At 40.0% G+C, this 16575-nt stretch overlaps 1 protein-coding gene across 6 annotated transcripts in view; it reads right to left on the bottom strand.

Annotated features, from left to right (window-relative positions):
• DNM1L (dynamin 1L) overlaps positions 1-14710 on the bottom strand; it is a 43602-nt gene extending 28892 nt beyond the window's left edge. For 2 of the 6 annotated variants that reach the window (XM_087763782.1, XM_009473620.2), the window contains exons 1-2: positions 14455-14709; positions 2863-3010 (exon numbers count right to left, since the gene is read on the bottom strand). In XM_087763782.1, coding sequence (XP_087619908.1) covers positions 2863-3010; positions 14455-14556 — 250 coding nt within the window. In that variant the 5' untranslated portion in view covers positions 14557-14709. Of the gene's footprint in view, positions 1-2862; positions 3011-14454 lie in introns of all 6 variants that reach the window. The other 4 variants (XM_009473622.2, XM_087763779.1, XM_087763780.1 and 1 more) reach the window with 3 other exon arrangements.
• Positions 14711-16575: the final 1865 nt, after the last annotated feature.

Raw genomic sequence — 16575 nt, forward strand, 5'->3', positions numbered from 1 at the left:
TTTTTCGTTCATAGTCACAAAGACAAGGCAGTTGTCCGTGCTTAAACAAATACCACAGGAATCCAAAGTGCTTTGTGTTAAAATCAGGGAAGCTTTCTGGATGCAAACACTCAGAGGGAAAACGTAAGCTTCTAAGAACCACAGACTAGTACTATTCTTAAATGGATGTATTTATATGTAATACTAGCACATATCTAGAGCAAGCATTAGGATGGATAAAGGTGACAAATCACAACACAGAAAACACAAAATAAAGAGGCAGTTGCATAAAAGTATCTATGCACACAGAGAGTTCATTATCAGCACATTCAGAGAGTAGCATGCCTAGACTGATATTCTCTTGTCTCATATTCAATTTGTAAAGAAGAAACCCCTCATCTACAGAAAATCCTTTTCTGCAAGACTATGGATAGAATTCCCTCTAGGAAATCCCAAACACATATTCAACCCTACCTCAACATCCACCTCATAACAAACAAAAATATGACCTGTAATAGTATAGTGGCTTATTACAATGTCAGACAGCATAGCCAGGATAAGAGGTTGCCATCTTTTTTCTTTCCAAGCTACTTGATCCCATCTTCTCAGAAGACACAATCTGTACATACGCTAGACCAGATCAGTGACAAAACCATTTAGACTGCAATTTGCCTTAATTTTGGAGGGAGAAGAGAAGCATTTCAAATGCAACTGGTAATTCATAAAGGTTTGTCTGTTCTTACCAAACAAGCCCACATCTGTCTCAAAGGAACATCAAGAAGAAATTGTAACATGTACATCTTACATATTGATTTTTTTCCCCCAAAGATCTAAATGGGCCTTGTAAATATTAATTTAGCCCAACATCCTTATGCAATAACATCATTATCCATTTTAAGGCTCTGCCTTGACTCAGAACACTATAATTACAAAACCATCTTTTATACCTGTAAAGTTGCAGAGCAGAACAAAATCATAGAATCAAAGAATGTTTTGGGTTGGAAAGGACCGTAAGGATCATCTAGTTCAAACCCGCCTGCCATGAGCAGAGACACCTTCTACTAGGCTGGGTTGCTCAAAGCCCCATCCAACCTGGCCTTGAACACTTCCAGGGATGGGGCATCCACAGCTTCTCAGGGCAACCTGTTCCAGTGTCTCACCACCCTCATGGTGAAGAATTTCTTCCTTATGTCCAATCTAAATCTACTCTCTTTCAGTTTAAAGCCATTACCCCTTGTCCTATCACTACATGCCATTGTAAAAAGTCCCTTTCCAGCTTGCTTGTAGGCCCCCTTCAGGTACTGGAAGGCTGCAATAAGGTCTCCCCAGAGCCTTCTCTTCTCGAGGCTGAAAAACCCCAGCTGTCTCAGCCTGTCTTCATAGGAGAGGTGCTCCAGCCCTCTGATCATCTTTGTGGCCCTCCTCTGGACTTGCTCCAACAGGTCCATGTCCTCCTTATGTTGCAGGCCCCAGAGCTGAACGCAGTACTCCAGGTGGAGTCCGATATTTCTCAAATCATATTTTATCCTACAACTCAGAATCAAAACATTCTGAAAAGGACTAGAAACTATACACTGCACAATGCAAGTAATATAAAACCACATTTAAAGAGATCAAATGTGCCATTTCTAATAGGTTGCCCAGAGACTCTCTGAATTCTCCACCCTTGGAGGTTTTCAAGACGCAACTGGATAAAGCCCTGAGCAACCTGGTCTTCAGTTCAGAGTTGGCCCTTTTTTGAGGAGGAGGTTGGACTAGAGACCTAGAGATCATTTCCAACCTGAATTGTCCTACAATCTCTCACAATCCAGCACACTCTGGATTGCACACTAGAAGTTCTTAATTGTTATGAACCCGAATTGTGTTCTCTGCTTGCGGCAATAATGGACATTAAGAGCTTAAACCTTTTAAACTGCACAATATTAGTAACTGTTCTTCAGAAACCAAAGGCTATAAATATTACATGAAAATAAATACTGTAAAGAACTTCTGATGCCTTGACTTACTATTGCTAGAAACAAATTTAAAAAAAAAATTTGAACACAATGAGAATTAATAATTACAGCCCCAAGTTTATCATGCCATCAAAGCCCTGTGTACTTTTTACTGTCTACATCAAAAAGCTAAGATTTATCTTATGATCAGAAGGTGGATGTGCCCCTGCTGCTCTTTCATAAGATCAAGAGCACTAGTTAGTACAGAATGAGCGTTTAAACTCCCAAGGGACAACTGAGGTTACTTTCTTGATCTGCTGAAGGATAATATAGAAACACTACAGAAGACACAAGCTTCAAACTAGACAGCTTCAGAACGTTTAAAGTGTTCTTCCTGATGTGCTTGGAATCTTTCAGTGCAGCCCAGTAAGGCAGCATCTCTAACCTACAGAACGTGTCCATTAAATTCTGTTTGCATCTACTACAAGTTTGTTTTCATTTCTCCTTTTTCCATTCTATTCAGAACTTAACTATTTCCTAACCTCCTTCTAAAAAGTCACATACTCATCCTCTCAAGGAAAAACCTTATTTATACAGCAAAGGGGGGGCGGGGAAGACAAACACACAAGAAAATCATGTTATCTACACTCTAGACAATCATTATCATAACTGAAACGCTTTCTTTGGCCTGCTTTTCTCAAAAGTGTTTCCTAAGAACAAACAGGAAAGCTTAAAACATTAAAGATATTTTGAATATCCAAAAAGATTTTTACTTCGTGACATTTTTAAATGGACAGAACAGATGTGACAACAGCTATGTTTTCTTCCAAGTAAATTTTAAAAAGCACACTCAAGTTTTAAGATTACAGCTGATTTTTCAGTCAAACGAACAAGAAAGATTAAAAGTCTCTTTCCTACTAGGCAAAACACACTCTTGGATCACACTTACCATTTTCATCTCCAGCTGTTTTCCGACCATCCTCTGCAGAAACATGCACCAGCTGCAGAATAAGGGGTCTCCGGGTGACAACTCCAGTACCTCGTGGGAGCAGATCCCTCCCCACAAGACTTTCCAACACAGAACTCTTTCCACTGCTCTGAAAATTGGAATACAGCTACATGATTTTCTTAAACATCAAAATACTGTAATATTTTACTTTTAGCTTGCTTTCATCACTCCTGCAAACACTGCTCTATTCTGTTCTCTGCTAAACAGTGCCCAAAGGAGCACCTGATAGACTCACTGCATCTAACACAGTGGTATGACACTGCATAGGCACTGAAGGACACAAGTCTGCTATAAACCAATAACTGTCTAAACCTGCTTGGGATACTTAAAAGCCATGGGACACTTAAAAGCCATGTAGACAGATGTATTTTCTATCGCTTAAGGCTAAATTAAACACGTAACAGGTTCCAGAAAAATTAATATCCTATTTAACATTTTCCACCCCAAATATTAATCTCTGCAGAAAAATTTTTTGAAAAGAAAAAATTGTTTTTCTGTACAACGCTCAGAAGGAAATTCTATGTATTCTACTATGAAATCTTCTAACATCTTGCAGTAACAATTCACTCTCTAGATTAAGGAATTTAACCTTCTGTTAACAAGAGCATTACACAAAAAGATATTACCTGTGTACACTTGAATACATTAAGGTATTACAATCTTATATTCCTTTCAGTTTGGTTTGTTTGGGTTTTTTTGTATAATGTATTACATCAGCTTCATAAGTGCAGATATTGTTTTATACTCTAAGTATACAAACAAACATTGTTTTATACTGTCTCTCCCACTCTCTCTCTGTGTATATATAAGCATTTACAACTGAATTGACTGCAAACATCTGTCTACGTAATAACAAACTGTAAGAAGTTGTGAAATACTTAATACTTAAATTACAAATTCGCTTTGAGAGTCTCCATTGAAAATGTTCTCCTGTAGCACTTTTGTATAAAATGCAGAATTGGGCTACATGGTCCAATAAGCAGCTGTGAACACATGGGTTTTAAGAGTGATTCAAAACTACTGCCATGTTAAAACTAACAATAAACAATAGACCCAGATATGTCAACATAATACTTTGAAAGTCTGACCAATAAGATTTTGTCTCTTTAATAGAACTGTATTAAACTCTTGCAGTTTTCTGCAGCTGGAAAGTTAACATGGACATGCCATGAGAAAACCTCCTCTGACAATCATTGCCATCAGCTAGGAAATGTTCCTATATTAATGGCACTACCAAACAATTCTCTGGGGGGAAAAAAACCAAACACACAAAAAACAAACAAACAAACAAAATAAAAAAAAACAACAAAAAAAACCCCAAACAGATGCTTTTGACAGCTAGACTGTGCACTACTGCTGTACAACCTCAATTCAGCTTACCAGTTCTGAAAGAACAGATTCAAGACTTCTAGTAAATCATGAGTACATAACCTAGCATAACATGAAATAACAGCAGTGTTGAGTATCTTTTAAACATCATACATTTAGTGACATCTTAGGTAACTTTTCTAAAAACTGAAAAAATAGATCAGCAGAGATCAAGCAACACAGTGCTATCAGACAGCACATTTCTACTAGGGCAATAAGACAAGACAGGAACATATTACATGAGAGCATTAGAACCTATTAAAATAGGACTTGTACACAGAAGCATGAAATAAACAGTAAAATACAAGGGTAAACCCCTGGAAATCTCGAACAATGACGACAAATGAAAGCCTTCTTTTCTTCCAACACTTTATAACTATGCTTTACGCCACAGAAAAATGCTGTTTTATCAACAGTGTCATTTGTCTCAATAAGTGGATAACAAACCAATGCAGACTGTATATATTTTTCAAAGCAAATCTAAGTCAAATTTGACAGCAGTGAGGTCAATTGTCTCAAAAGAGGAGGGATAAGGACAGGGTCACAGGAAAGAGAAATGCAGCTTTATTAAGATTTTTTGCTTCAAGAGACTCCCCTAGAAAGTAATTAATAATTTCCTTCAACTGACCTTCTCCAATCAACTTTGGGCACCTTCCATGCAAGGAGCTGATGACAAGATATTGGGCACTGAAATCTTACCAAAGAGTAACTGAAGAACAATCTGACCAAAGCACAAACTCTAGAACCCTCCCTATGAGAGCTCCCGTTGTAGCATACTTCTGAAGAATTACTGATATTACAGAATGTGAAAAAAACATGAATTTTAGAGTGACAAACAACAAACCACTTCTTAAACTTCATAATTTGAAACAAGTGGAATGCCTGCTCAAAAAGATGAGACATGATAAAGGTTCATCAGCTGCACTGGGAAAAAAAACCAAAACCACCAGAGTTTCATTTATTAAAAATATTTTTAACATCTCTTGAGCAAGATTTCTTACACATGGGTGGAATGATCACTCAGTCTCAAAGACCTGGAGGTGAAACTTAGATGAAGTGGCTTCTCCTGAACATGTAATCCAAGTAGAGAAGGGATAGCAATAACTAGCTGAAGTCCTTACCAAGAACCTCATCAAGACAGGAAGCCAAAATCCAGAGGACAAGTTGCTGCACACTACTGCTCACTGTTTGGTCTTTCCAAAAGAGCAGTATTGCAGGAAGCTGAGACTACTACATACGGAACTAAAACACCGTGTCTTACACCACTCCCACAGTTATCTTTGGATGCAGAAGGAACGACCTGGATCCTTTGCAAATGTAAAGTCATACATTAGATGAGACGCTACAGTACTACACACATCAGGAAATTTGTTTCAAATTGCATTATGTTTCCTTTTTCCTTATTAAAGCAATCTGTTCTTGGAACATAATACGGTATCTAATGACGCACTCCTTAATCCGGGCTCCATACCCCTCCATTACCAAGAACTGTCTGGGAACACGGTAAAGAAAGCAGTAAACACAAAGCTCATCTTTTTATGCCAGCGGGGGAAAGTGAGGGATACGGGGTCTGTTCAGAATACAAATTCAGCTCAGCCAGTCCTCCATACAACCGATGTAGACAGAGACTAATACTGATGACCAAAGATACCACAGAATTTTTAGGAATAAGTCTGCAGCAGCATCACGCTTGTTTTGTCATCTCATTGTAATGCTCATCATGATTTTAAGCACAGACTGAAATGCATAAATTCATTTCATGACCTGTCCAGAAAAGCATTAACAAATTCTAACCTTTTGTGGCAGATCAGTCAGGTTTTCCTCTGGACCCATACCCGATCCTAATTTGAAATATCTATAAGCTGTGATATCTAGAGGAACTTTATATAGATTGCTCAGGAAAAAAAAAGCAAGTAAAGGAGCACCTTGCTGTCTGTTGCTTCTTTAACCATTGTGTCAGACTTCCATTGCTGAGTGTTTAACACTCTGCTCTGTTAACCATAATAAGTCTCACAGATAAGCACTTGAGTTTGATGGGTGGTAAAACCATTTTTCCTAGAAGTACTAAGATAAGAAGAGATGACACACCTAGGGACTTCAATATTTTATTTCAATACATACTGACAGTATATATGATGTAAATCTTCTCAGCTTTCTCACTGCCTCCTTAACAGTTATATTTTCATCATTGTCAACACCATCTTCAGGTTAATCTAAAACAATCAAGGATAAAGGGCACAATAACAGAGAAACAGTTGTGCACTTACTCTCACAAATTAAAAAGCCGAAATCTGTAAGAACTGTGATCCACTTGAAAAAGCTGGCATCTCTACTGTTTAGCAGTCCTAATGATCTTGCTTTGGCCTCCCTATCCTTCATTTCTTCTTTACTCGTCCCTCCATATTTCAACTGTGTGCACTTCTTAAGTATCAAAAGGCATTTGCTCCCATCCATTACGCTAATTCTTATGAGGAAATTTGGTTTGCAACCTCCTGTATTACTAACCACATTTTCAGGAATTCAGAGGCAGCAGACAGCAGTGCATGATTTTATAATTGTCCAGCTTCATTAACAGCAAGAGATGTTGCTTACAAAAACATTTCAGGGTTGTTGACAAGCCAAATGGAAGAGACTCTGTACTGAAAATTTTGAAGTAACACTATGAACAACTGTTCACATTCATCCCAAATATTTACTTCACTGGCTTTCTTATTCTTTTCTAAGTCCTCATTAGCATTCCTAATTTTAGAAGACTTGTGCCCTATACCCAAGAGCATGCAAAGATGCCCTCTCCATATCCAAAAGAGAACCCTGATCCAATCCTTTTCCACTATTGATAGTTACCCTCCACTTTGAGCCCTGTCTATAGGTACAAAGGCCTAGAAGACCCTTCTGGTGAAGTCCAAGGCAAAGAACGCACCAAGTGCCTCTGCCTCGGTGAGCAAGCAAGCCCATACTTCCCTCATTTCTCTTTTTTCTTCTTAAACTGCTGATGCAGTGCTGGAAGTTCTTCTTGTTGCTTTTGATGTCCCTTACCAGTTTCAACTCTAGTGGAACGTTGGCTTTCTTAATAGCATCTCTGCATATGCAGGCAGTATTTTTATATCCTTGAGCAAGCTTGTCCTCACTTCTACATGCTGCATGAGTCTTCTGCGTTGACTCTCAAGTCATGAGCTCCCTCCACACTGCTCTCCTTACATGTCTACTCATTTTCCTGCGGATTTGTATGGACTACTGTTTCATGCTCCAATGAGGTTGTCCTTACAGGCATGCCAAGCCTCTCAAATTTCACGGTCCTGCGACTCACTGGATCCCACCAATTAGCTCAGTAACTAAGCCAGAATCTGCTCTTTTTCTTAGGAAGTCCATGCAGCAAGAAGGCAATAAAAACAGAGACTCACCTGGAGTCTCACTGATGCACAAGAACCATGAGATTTTTTAGTCATTTGCTCAGATTGTCGATTGTTGCATATTTCAAGTATTATTAAAATGATAATGGACTTGTATCAGCTGCAACAAATTTCAAGTCATCTTACAAGAATCTGCTGCCTTCCTTCTGTCTGTCTTTAGACTTCATAATCGCTTTGTGGAGCCAATGTAAAATAAATCATCTGTGGGAAAAAAGCCTTTATAAGAACATGTCCAATAAACTACCGGGGAACTTCCAACAAGAAAATTGATTGAAAGGGGTGTGAACTTTGTGCATTGCTTTTGATAGGACAAACTGGTAAATTCTTTATTATCTGTTCAAATAGGAAAAAACTGCAAAGAACTCCTGCAACACAACACAGATTTACTGCAGGACAGCACAAGAAAACAAAAAGGCAGCGATGTCAGTATTTCCTATGATTTTTTCAGTGGCACAACAATAACCAACATTTGAGAATGACAGTAAGGAACTGCGAAGTAGGAGAGATTTCTCAATGACACATAATAATTCCTGAAGAATTCTCTTAAAAAAAGCAACGCATCTACTTTAGCACCCGAAGCAGAACGGTGGCAATTTTGCAGTTTCTGTCATACAAGAATTATAAAAGTCCTGCTGGCTAAATCATTCTCTTAGCAATACATATATATACGGTTTACTAAATTTTAATTCTATTATTGGGAAGTATAAGCTAATGCATTTTTGCTGGGGTCTCATCCATAGGAATATTACCCAGATAGGTGCTCTGAAAAGTTCTCTGCAGTAGCTACCCTGGAAGAGTTCAGCATGCTATAACTAAAGAGCAGCATGATTTTTTTTTCTTTCCTTGTTTTGCGATAATGAATTATTCTGAAATAAAAGGTCAGCACACATGCAATTCCAGAGCAGTTCCACAAGGAAACTGCTCTGGTTGGAATACCTATTGTGGCAGGATTTTCCTATGCGAACTAGGGACACCTCAAGCTACACTGGTTCTAAACAGCCAACAAATTTAAAAACATATTTACTAATCAGAAGAGAATTCTGAAGTTATAAGCAGGCCCAATGAATTACTGTAGGACATTATTTGAAACAAAATTATACTTCTAGAAAGATGCAGAAGAGCTAACAGGCTGATCCCAAATTGAGAAAGCAGTGAAACCAGCATAATGCACTGCTGGCTGTTGCAAAATACATTTTCTCTGTGAAAGACCTTGTCCGGATTACAAGACTCTTGTTCCTGCAGGCCATTCTGCATTCACTTAAATAGAGAGCTTCCCTGAATCAGTCAGGAGGAAACTGCCACAGGAACTTCCTCCACAAAAGACAGCTTATGTACAAGCAGTAAGGAAAGCCAGAATTTGCACAGCTCAGTCAAAATTCTTCAGGAATCCTGTATTTATACCATATCTCAATGTAATACATGCCAAACAACAGCAAATAAAGAAAAGATTTGCAGATGTATTCTGTCTCAATACATCAATTCCCAAAGTCCTCCATTAATTCACTTAAGAAGAAAATACCTCATGTAATTAGAAACAATGACTACAGAACTTCTCTAAGTTAGACCATGGAACTGTGGTATTTGAAGATCCACATTTCAAAGCCATATAGACTGACCTTACATAGTATTGCTTATTCTACTATATTCATTATTTTTTCAGTAAAATGAATCAAAACAAAGCCAATTTGTATCTTCAAATTAAAAAAGTTCTAAACAACAGGGATAAAAAAAATTAAGAGAAAGCCAGTCAACCTTCTGGCTACCATACGAACAAATCTTTTCCAAGAACTACACAGCTGTTTTCACTCCAGATTCTGAAACATACTCGCCAGGGCTTTCAGCTTTAAAACTCTTCCCCTTCATTTTCCCGAAAACATGTTTCCTTTGTGTTGTCCCCTGTGGACAAGATACAAGATCCAGCCATTCTAATTAAAATACAAGTTTTTTCAAGAAAAACAATTGCCAACCACAAGATGAACAGGACCCTGGCAGCAAGCACACAAAACTAGTGGGGGGAAAAACTACCACTTCATTCACATCCTTTTACAACTGTGTATTCTCTCCACTCTTTCAAAATAACCAGGTGTTTGCAAACAATAAAATCGGTATCTTCATTTAAAAGATGCTTAATATTGCTTTCATATTAAAAAACTGTAGAGATTAAAGGCAGGATGAGGAGATCACGGTTATTAGACCTATAATTTTATTTTAATTCATATAAAGTCTGCACATAGACACAGTGAAAACCCCATCCTTCCAACCATAGAAGCCTTCAGGACCTAAAAAGCATAGCTGCTCAGAAACTGAGAGGGCCCATCAGATAAAAGAAACAGCACAATGCCAAATGTTGTTTGCACTATATAATTTCAGCAGCAAAATTTATATTATGTCTGGTAAACGTAAACAGCTAATTAATGTCAGCCTCACTTTGCTGGCTGTCTGAAACAGACACCAGAACAGTCAGGGCCTGATGTGACAGGAGGAAGGGATGGCAAAAAGGAAAACAGTTATGCCCAAAACCAGATACAGTGAAAGTCAGATATCAAAACAAACAAGAAACCAAACCAGGAAGTTTGCAAAACATTTAGGAGAAAAACCAAGCTCTCCCCAGCCAGCATAGCCAGCATTGAAGCTATGCTCTACTTACATCCCTTTTTACAAATGTAGATACAAATGTCTTTTTGCATCTGCTTGAAATCGGAGGAAAGATCACTGGACCAAAAAAAAAAAAAAAAGACAACCAAGAGAGGAGGGAGAAAGACATTCCTGGGTTTTCCTGGTTGCTTCGTACAAGCTGGAGTTTCCGTCATCTAAAACTGGCTTTTCACCAACACAATGTAGGATACATTGAATAAACTGAATAAGCTGCAGTGGCTTAAATTTCTGTTCCTCCTCACCTTCCCTGATAGGGAAGGGTCACAGAAGCTCTGTAGAGCATTCGAAGTTTATGACCATAATGCCAGTCTCTCTTAAACCAGATACTCTGATACAGCATCCACTGGATTCTTCTCCTCATCCCAGTAGCCAGGACCATCCATTAACTTCCCATTGCTGTCAGCTTCTTAACGGGCAAATTACCATCCTAACTGTTTAGCCTAACAGAATATACAGTTATATACATATCCAAATGTTCAGGCTATCTATTATCTCAGATCAAGAAACCTTCGTCCTTGGCAATAAAAGTTGGTTTAGTCTTGATCAAACACGATACTTATTTCAAACAGCAAAAAAATAAATGCAATGCTCATCCGTGAGCCAATCACAGAGGCTAACAAAAGAGCTCTTTCGGACAGAAACATCCAATAGAACAGTCTATGTTAAATATTGTACACCTCCCCATTTGAAGTCCCAAAATAGCATTAACTGAAGACTGAGGAAAAGTACTATACAAATGTACACCTCAAAGGTCATTTAAGAATCTCACTGTGAATTTCACTAGTTGCTAGATCAATTTCACCATGATGTCTCTACTAGAATCAACACTACCAAGTATAAATAAAGTACAAATAAAGTACAATAAGTACAAATAAAGCCCACAACTTGTTTTTGTAATGTCAGTATTGGAAGAACTTTGCTACAAAACGGACACTAAAGTTTATATATAACTAGGTTGATGACTTCTAAAAACCCAAAACAGATTCCAAGAATTGATGAGCTGAAAAAAATAAAGGCTATTCATTCTTACACATCTCTAGGCAGAGATTTTGTTGTTTGACTGGGTTTTTTTAAATTTTATTCTAAAACTCACGCCCACTTTCATAGTGTAGGCATTTCATTTTTGTGATAGCATCTATGTGCCCTTAACATACAAAAAGCCATAACTAACCAAACTTCTTTTCGTCCCCTTGCCTCCTTTTATTATAGTTTTAATGTGTTTGGTTGGGGCACTTCAACACCACCTTGTTATCCCTCACAAGTACGGATCACAAAGCATTTGTATAAAATACATCAAAAGGTTGGGTATTACAGGATTATTGAACAAATATTGTTTATATAGTATTCCCAGCCTGGATTTTTTTTTTTTTTTACTTCAGTAATACAGTTCTAAAAATGGAACTGACATACTGAATTGGGGGAAAAAACAGAACACCTATCTGGGAATGGCAAAAAAAACCCTGAAATAGTGATGACAAGTTGGCAATCTGAGGGTGTTGTCCGAGTCCTATCGGCAGCAGAGTCTTCAATTTTCTTAATAGACCCTGTACTAGGACACAGCAATAACATACACGGTATTTATGTGGACAATGAGAAGGAATTCTCATATGATTGAGTCACAGGAACACCACTAAAAGAAGTGTGAGAGGCCATCTAAATATGTGAAATTTACTGAGAAATATTTTGTAATTAGAACCAAAATCCATCTAGAAAGAGAAAAAATTAAGACACTTCAACTGCTCAGAACACAAGGACGGTAGGAAATGAATCCCAAAACAACAGGAGGGGCAAAGGGGACATGGGAAACAGAAAACCTCCAAAGCTAAATTAAGGATTATAAGCAGTTTCTAGTTCTACATACTCTAGAAAAGAAAGAATTAACTTGATGCACAGAAGTAGAAATAAATGAGAACTGAAGAAAGATATAAACACAAACCAATAAAAGGGTAGAGGAGAGATCCAGGAGACAGGTGAGAAAAATAAGCAGCAAAAGCTACTTAAAAAAGCATTTTTCTTCTCCTTGTTGACTATGTAAAAGGTCATGTAACAAAAGCAACAGGCAAACTGGAAGGAAAAAAAAGCAAAATCAATTAACAGAGAGTTACAGAAATCTTAACTGGTAACATTTGTTTCATATAAAGAAAAATGGAGGTGCAAAATTCAAAACTGTTTGTGAATATTATTCAAAGAAGAAAAAGACTGCATATGCCAGTAGGTTACAAACAAAACAACTGTGTGAACAAACTTAAAGGCCACATACCACTTAACCAAAAATACCTCAAGAGACAAGACTGTTTCAAGGCGCACTTCAAAAAACCACGGAAGCAAGCTACCAGCAGCAAAACTATCAGCTCTAAGGCCATATTTAAGACATCTCCAGAAATCTCGTCTACAATAAACTAACTTCAAATGAATAAAATAATAAAATTTTATTTAAATTTTTTTAAGACTCATTGCACAAAATAACCATCTACAGAACTACCATATCAGTAAAGACAATTATTTCTTCCAACAACCGTGAAGAAAAAAAACAAAAACAAAAACAAAAAAACAAGATACAGCTTGCTAGATATTTTGTTATATATTTTCCTGGAGTCTATAAAGGACTTTGTTTTGGCATGCTAAGAAGTATCATACCAATTCAAGGGTTTTTATGAATATACTGAATACAGCACTGAATGGATATTAATACTGATGGGTAGACTACTGAAGGTCAAATGCATGTCAATACTGTCTTAACTCTCAGTGTCTACTGTACATACTTATGAAAAGTTAACTAGGACAAAGTTGTTTAAAAGGATGATAATTAAAAAAAAAGCCACTTCACTGCATTTCATAAAGTGAAACAGAAAAAAATATTAATTTTACATATAAAAATGCCACACCTCTGCCTTGCACTTTCTGTTGCAGAACTAAACTGAAACAAAACAAAACAGAAAAACAACCAAAACAGCAGCTTGCTTGTACGATTTTTAATATAAAGGAGATTAAATGTCTTCATAAAGTGATGGACTCCCGCCAGCTACAAAAATAGCAAGTGCCTAATATAACTTACCAGTGCAAAGTCTCTCCCACCCAATTCAAGTATTTTAGATCTATTTTATTAAGTGGCTGATATAAAGTCAATGAATCTACCTGATTTATATTGGTATAAGAGAATGACAGCTGGTTGCCTCACAACCAGTTTGACACTGTAGCTGGCTTCGAGCAAACCTATTCCATGCTTCAGCAATGTGCAAGCTTTAAACATACAGCTCATGTGTTTTAAGTCATGTAATGAAATCCCTGACTGCAGAGTAGCTGGTATTACTGTCTTAGGTAGGCATGCAATTGTCAAATAACATCACACATTCAATAAACACTCTTAATTTCACAGAAACAAAAAGAGAGATCCGTTAACTTCAAGTTTTAGTTATGTTTAGCGTTTCATGTTCAATTCCCTTATGACTGCTGCAGTTCTGATCACACATGACGGAAGTTTTCCTGAAGAACGGCATCCCATTTGAGTAGATCTGAAAGGGCGTGAGCTATCTTCGAGCCCAGCAGCAGCACTATCGGGCTGAGAAGCACACGTTGTAACTGCTACGGCCAACAAAGGCTGGCTTCGACTCTCGCCTTCGTTCCCCATCATCAGCTAAGACAAAGAGGTCCAAACGGCAGAAGAACTCGCAGCAAGAGAAAACGATCCACGCCTGCAAGATGCCGTTCCGCTACCACATCCCTTTTATTCAGCCCCCCACGCCCGGTGTGGGGGCCGACGCGGGGCAAGGAGAGAGGCAGGGCAGGCCCTCCCGGCAGCCCTCGAGTGCTCCTCCACCGTTCAAACCGCTACCGAGAAGCGCGAAGGGGAGGGAGGCCGGTGGAAGAGGCACTCCCATTGCAAATGGTGGGAAGCCCGGGGAGAGAATGGCGGGGGGCGGGAAGCCCGCCCCGGCCGTCCTCGGCTGCCCGCGTCCCCCCGTGCCCTTGGCGGAGGCGACCACGGGTCAGCAGCACCGGAGGCGCGATGGACGCCTCGACTTTGCCCTCAGGGGGGTAAGGGCCCGCACCGCCCGCTCCCCCACCCCGGCCTGGCCCGACCTGCCCCGCCTCGCCTCACCTGCGTGCCCACCACCACGATCTGCGGCAGTTGGATGATGTCGGCCCCCACCGTGTTGAACACGTCCTGCAGCTTGTTAATCACGGGGATCAGCGCCTCCATAGCGGCGGGGGAGGGCAAGGGCCGGGGGAAGGCGTCGGCGATGAATGGGCGCGACGGGCAACGGCTCCCGTCAACCGCCCCCTCCGCCTGCCGCCATTGGAGCCGGCCCCCGCGCACGGCGCGGCCCCCAGCAGGCTGTGCGCGCCCGCCGGGCGCAGCCCGGCCGCAAGCGCCGCCAGGCATCATGGGAGTTGTAGTGCAGGGGGGAGGTCCGCAGGAGAGCGCGCGCGGGCGCCCTCTCAGGCGGCGGCGGCCGTTGGGGGCTGTCAACCGCCGCCGTGTAGCGGCCCCCTCCCGCCCGGGGAGGCAGAGCTCCTGCTTTCCAAGCGCCCAGGGGCCGAAAACATTTGAAGATCAGACGGCGTAGTCGCTGTGGTCTTGTATTACAAGCCATTCCCAGGTTTTATTCTATCCTTTGGTACGATAAAGCTGATCCCCTCCGGGGATCACCAGTAGCGGCGCAGCCTGTGAGTTGAGGTGCCGCAGGCAGCCCATGTGGGGGAGGCAGGCCTCATCATTGCCCAGGGTAGTTTTTAGCAAGCAGCGTAGAGTGGCAACATTTATTCAAGGCACCGTGTTTTGAAAACTCTTGAAAAGCGAGAAATAACCAAATGTGTGCCCCCACTGCCCTGCCACTGCTTCACTACATGTGGTGTCACTGCTGCCCAAATACCTCAAGGAAAAGGTGCTGAATGGCAAATTGCTAGACTTCGTCAGCATCTAGTCTCACAAAGCCAACAGAGCAGGAAAATAAAACTGCTGGGGGTGGGGAGGAACCATTATGGAGGACTCTTCTTGGGGAGAAAAGAACTGGAGATCTGGTCCTGCAAACTGTGCAGCAAAAAGAATATTCTCCCACTTATGTTCCTGTATCAAGAATTATAATGGACACATTTTAAATGGCTGTATTTATTCTGTTTGGTTTTTTGTGGATACTTTTGTTTTCGCTGTGAGTCAGCTAATTCAATCTGAAGTTTTCTAACTCAGGTGTATAGTAGTAGGTTTGGATGAGGTGTCTGGCAGGGCTTGGGAAGTGGGAAACTGTGTGAGATCTAATACTCAGTTGCGTTACACAGAAGGACAATGAAACCAGAGGATGACACTTGTGATGCAAGATCACAACAAATAGGCTGTCTGATCCTTAAATGTCTTTCCCTTGAGTGCATTTTCTCAATGATAAATTATGAATACGCTAGCACGGAATTGAATTCTGGCTTTGTTCTTTCTTGTAAACCAACAGATTAAAAATGCTTCCAAAAATTTCAGCTTCTGGATGGCATTAGAATTTATATTCTTCTTCTATATAGATTAGTCTTTTCCAGTTCTTCATATCTTGAAACCCTCAAATGTTGAAAGAAAGAACATACAAAGGAAATATATTCTTGTCTCTATATCTTTAGAACAAAGTTTCTCATTCTTACCCAGGAAATTTCGCACTGCTTGTCAGAGGGCTAATATTTCGTGATAAAAGCATAAAAATGGCTAAGCAAACTGAAACGCTCAAAAATGTGTATTCAGCATGCAGAGAAACAGTTTAACGCACGTAAAACTTTGTGAAGAAGGTCCCGAATGACCTGTTGGTGGGCGGTTCTTGCCGTAGCCACGCAGGCATCGTTATCCAGCAGTTTCACCCATTAGCTTTCAGTGTGCTGGAGCCGATTCCACTCAGAGATCATCAATACCAGGATGCCATTTGGCATCTGCCTCTCCTGCTTCCAGGACAACAGCAAACGTTCACCGCATTGTACACCTGACACAGCAAATACTCTTTCTACAGGGTTTGCTGTTCCCTGTCTAGCACAGAGCCTCATTGCCTCTCCTTCCTTGAGTTCCTGGAAGGAAAAGAAAAGGAAGAAGAAGAAAAAAAAGCACCCTTGTTGCACATGAATAGAAGCTGCTTGCACCTGAAGTAGATAGATAACACCAGCTTATTTCTCTATGTGAATCTCTTTTCTCCTGCCACTTTCATTTTGCCGTATGACCTCATGGACACCACTGTGAAATGGAGCAAGTGCAACC

Source organism: Nipponia nippon, unplaced genomic scaffold, assembly GCF_047370975.1.
Source record: "Nipponia nippon isolate SJK-2023a ecotype South Korea unplaced genomic scaffold, ASM4737097v1 scaffold_3, whole genome shotgun sequence".
Lineage (NCBI taxonomy): Eukaryota > Metazoa > Chordata > Aves > Pelecaniformes > Threskiornithidae > Nipponia > Nipponia nippon.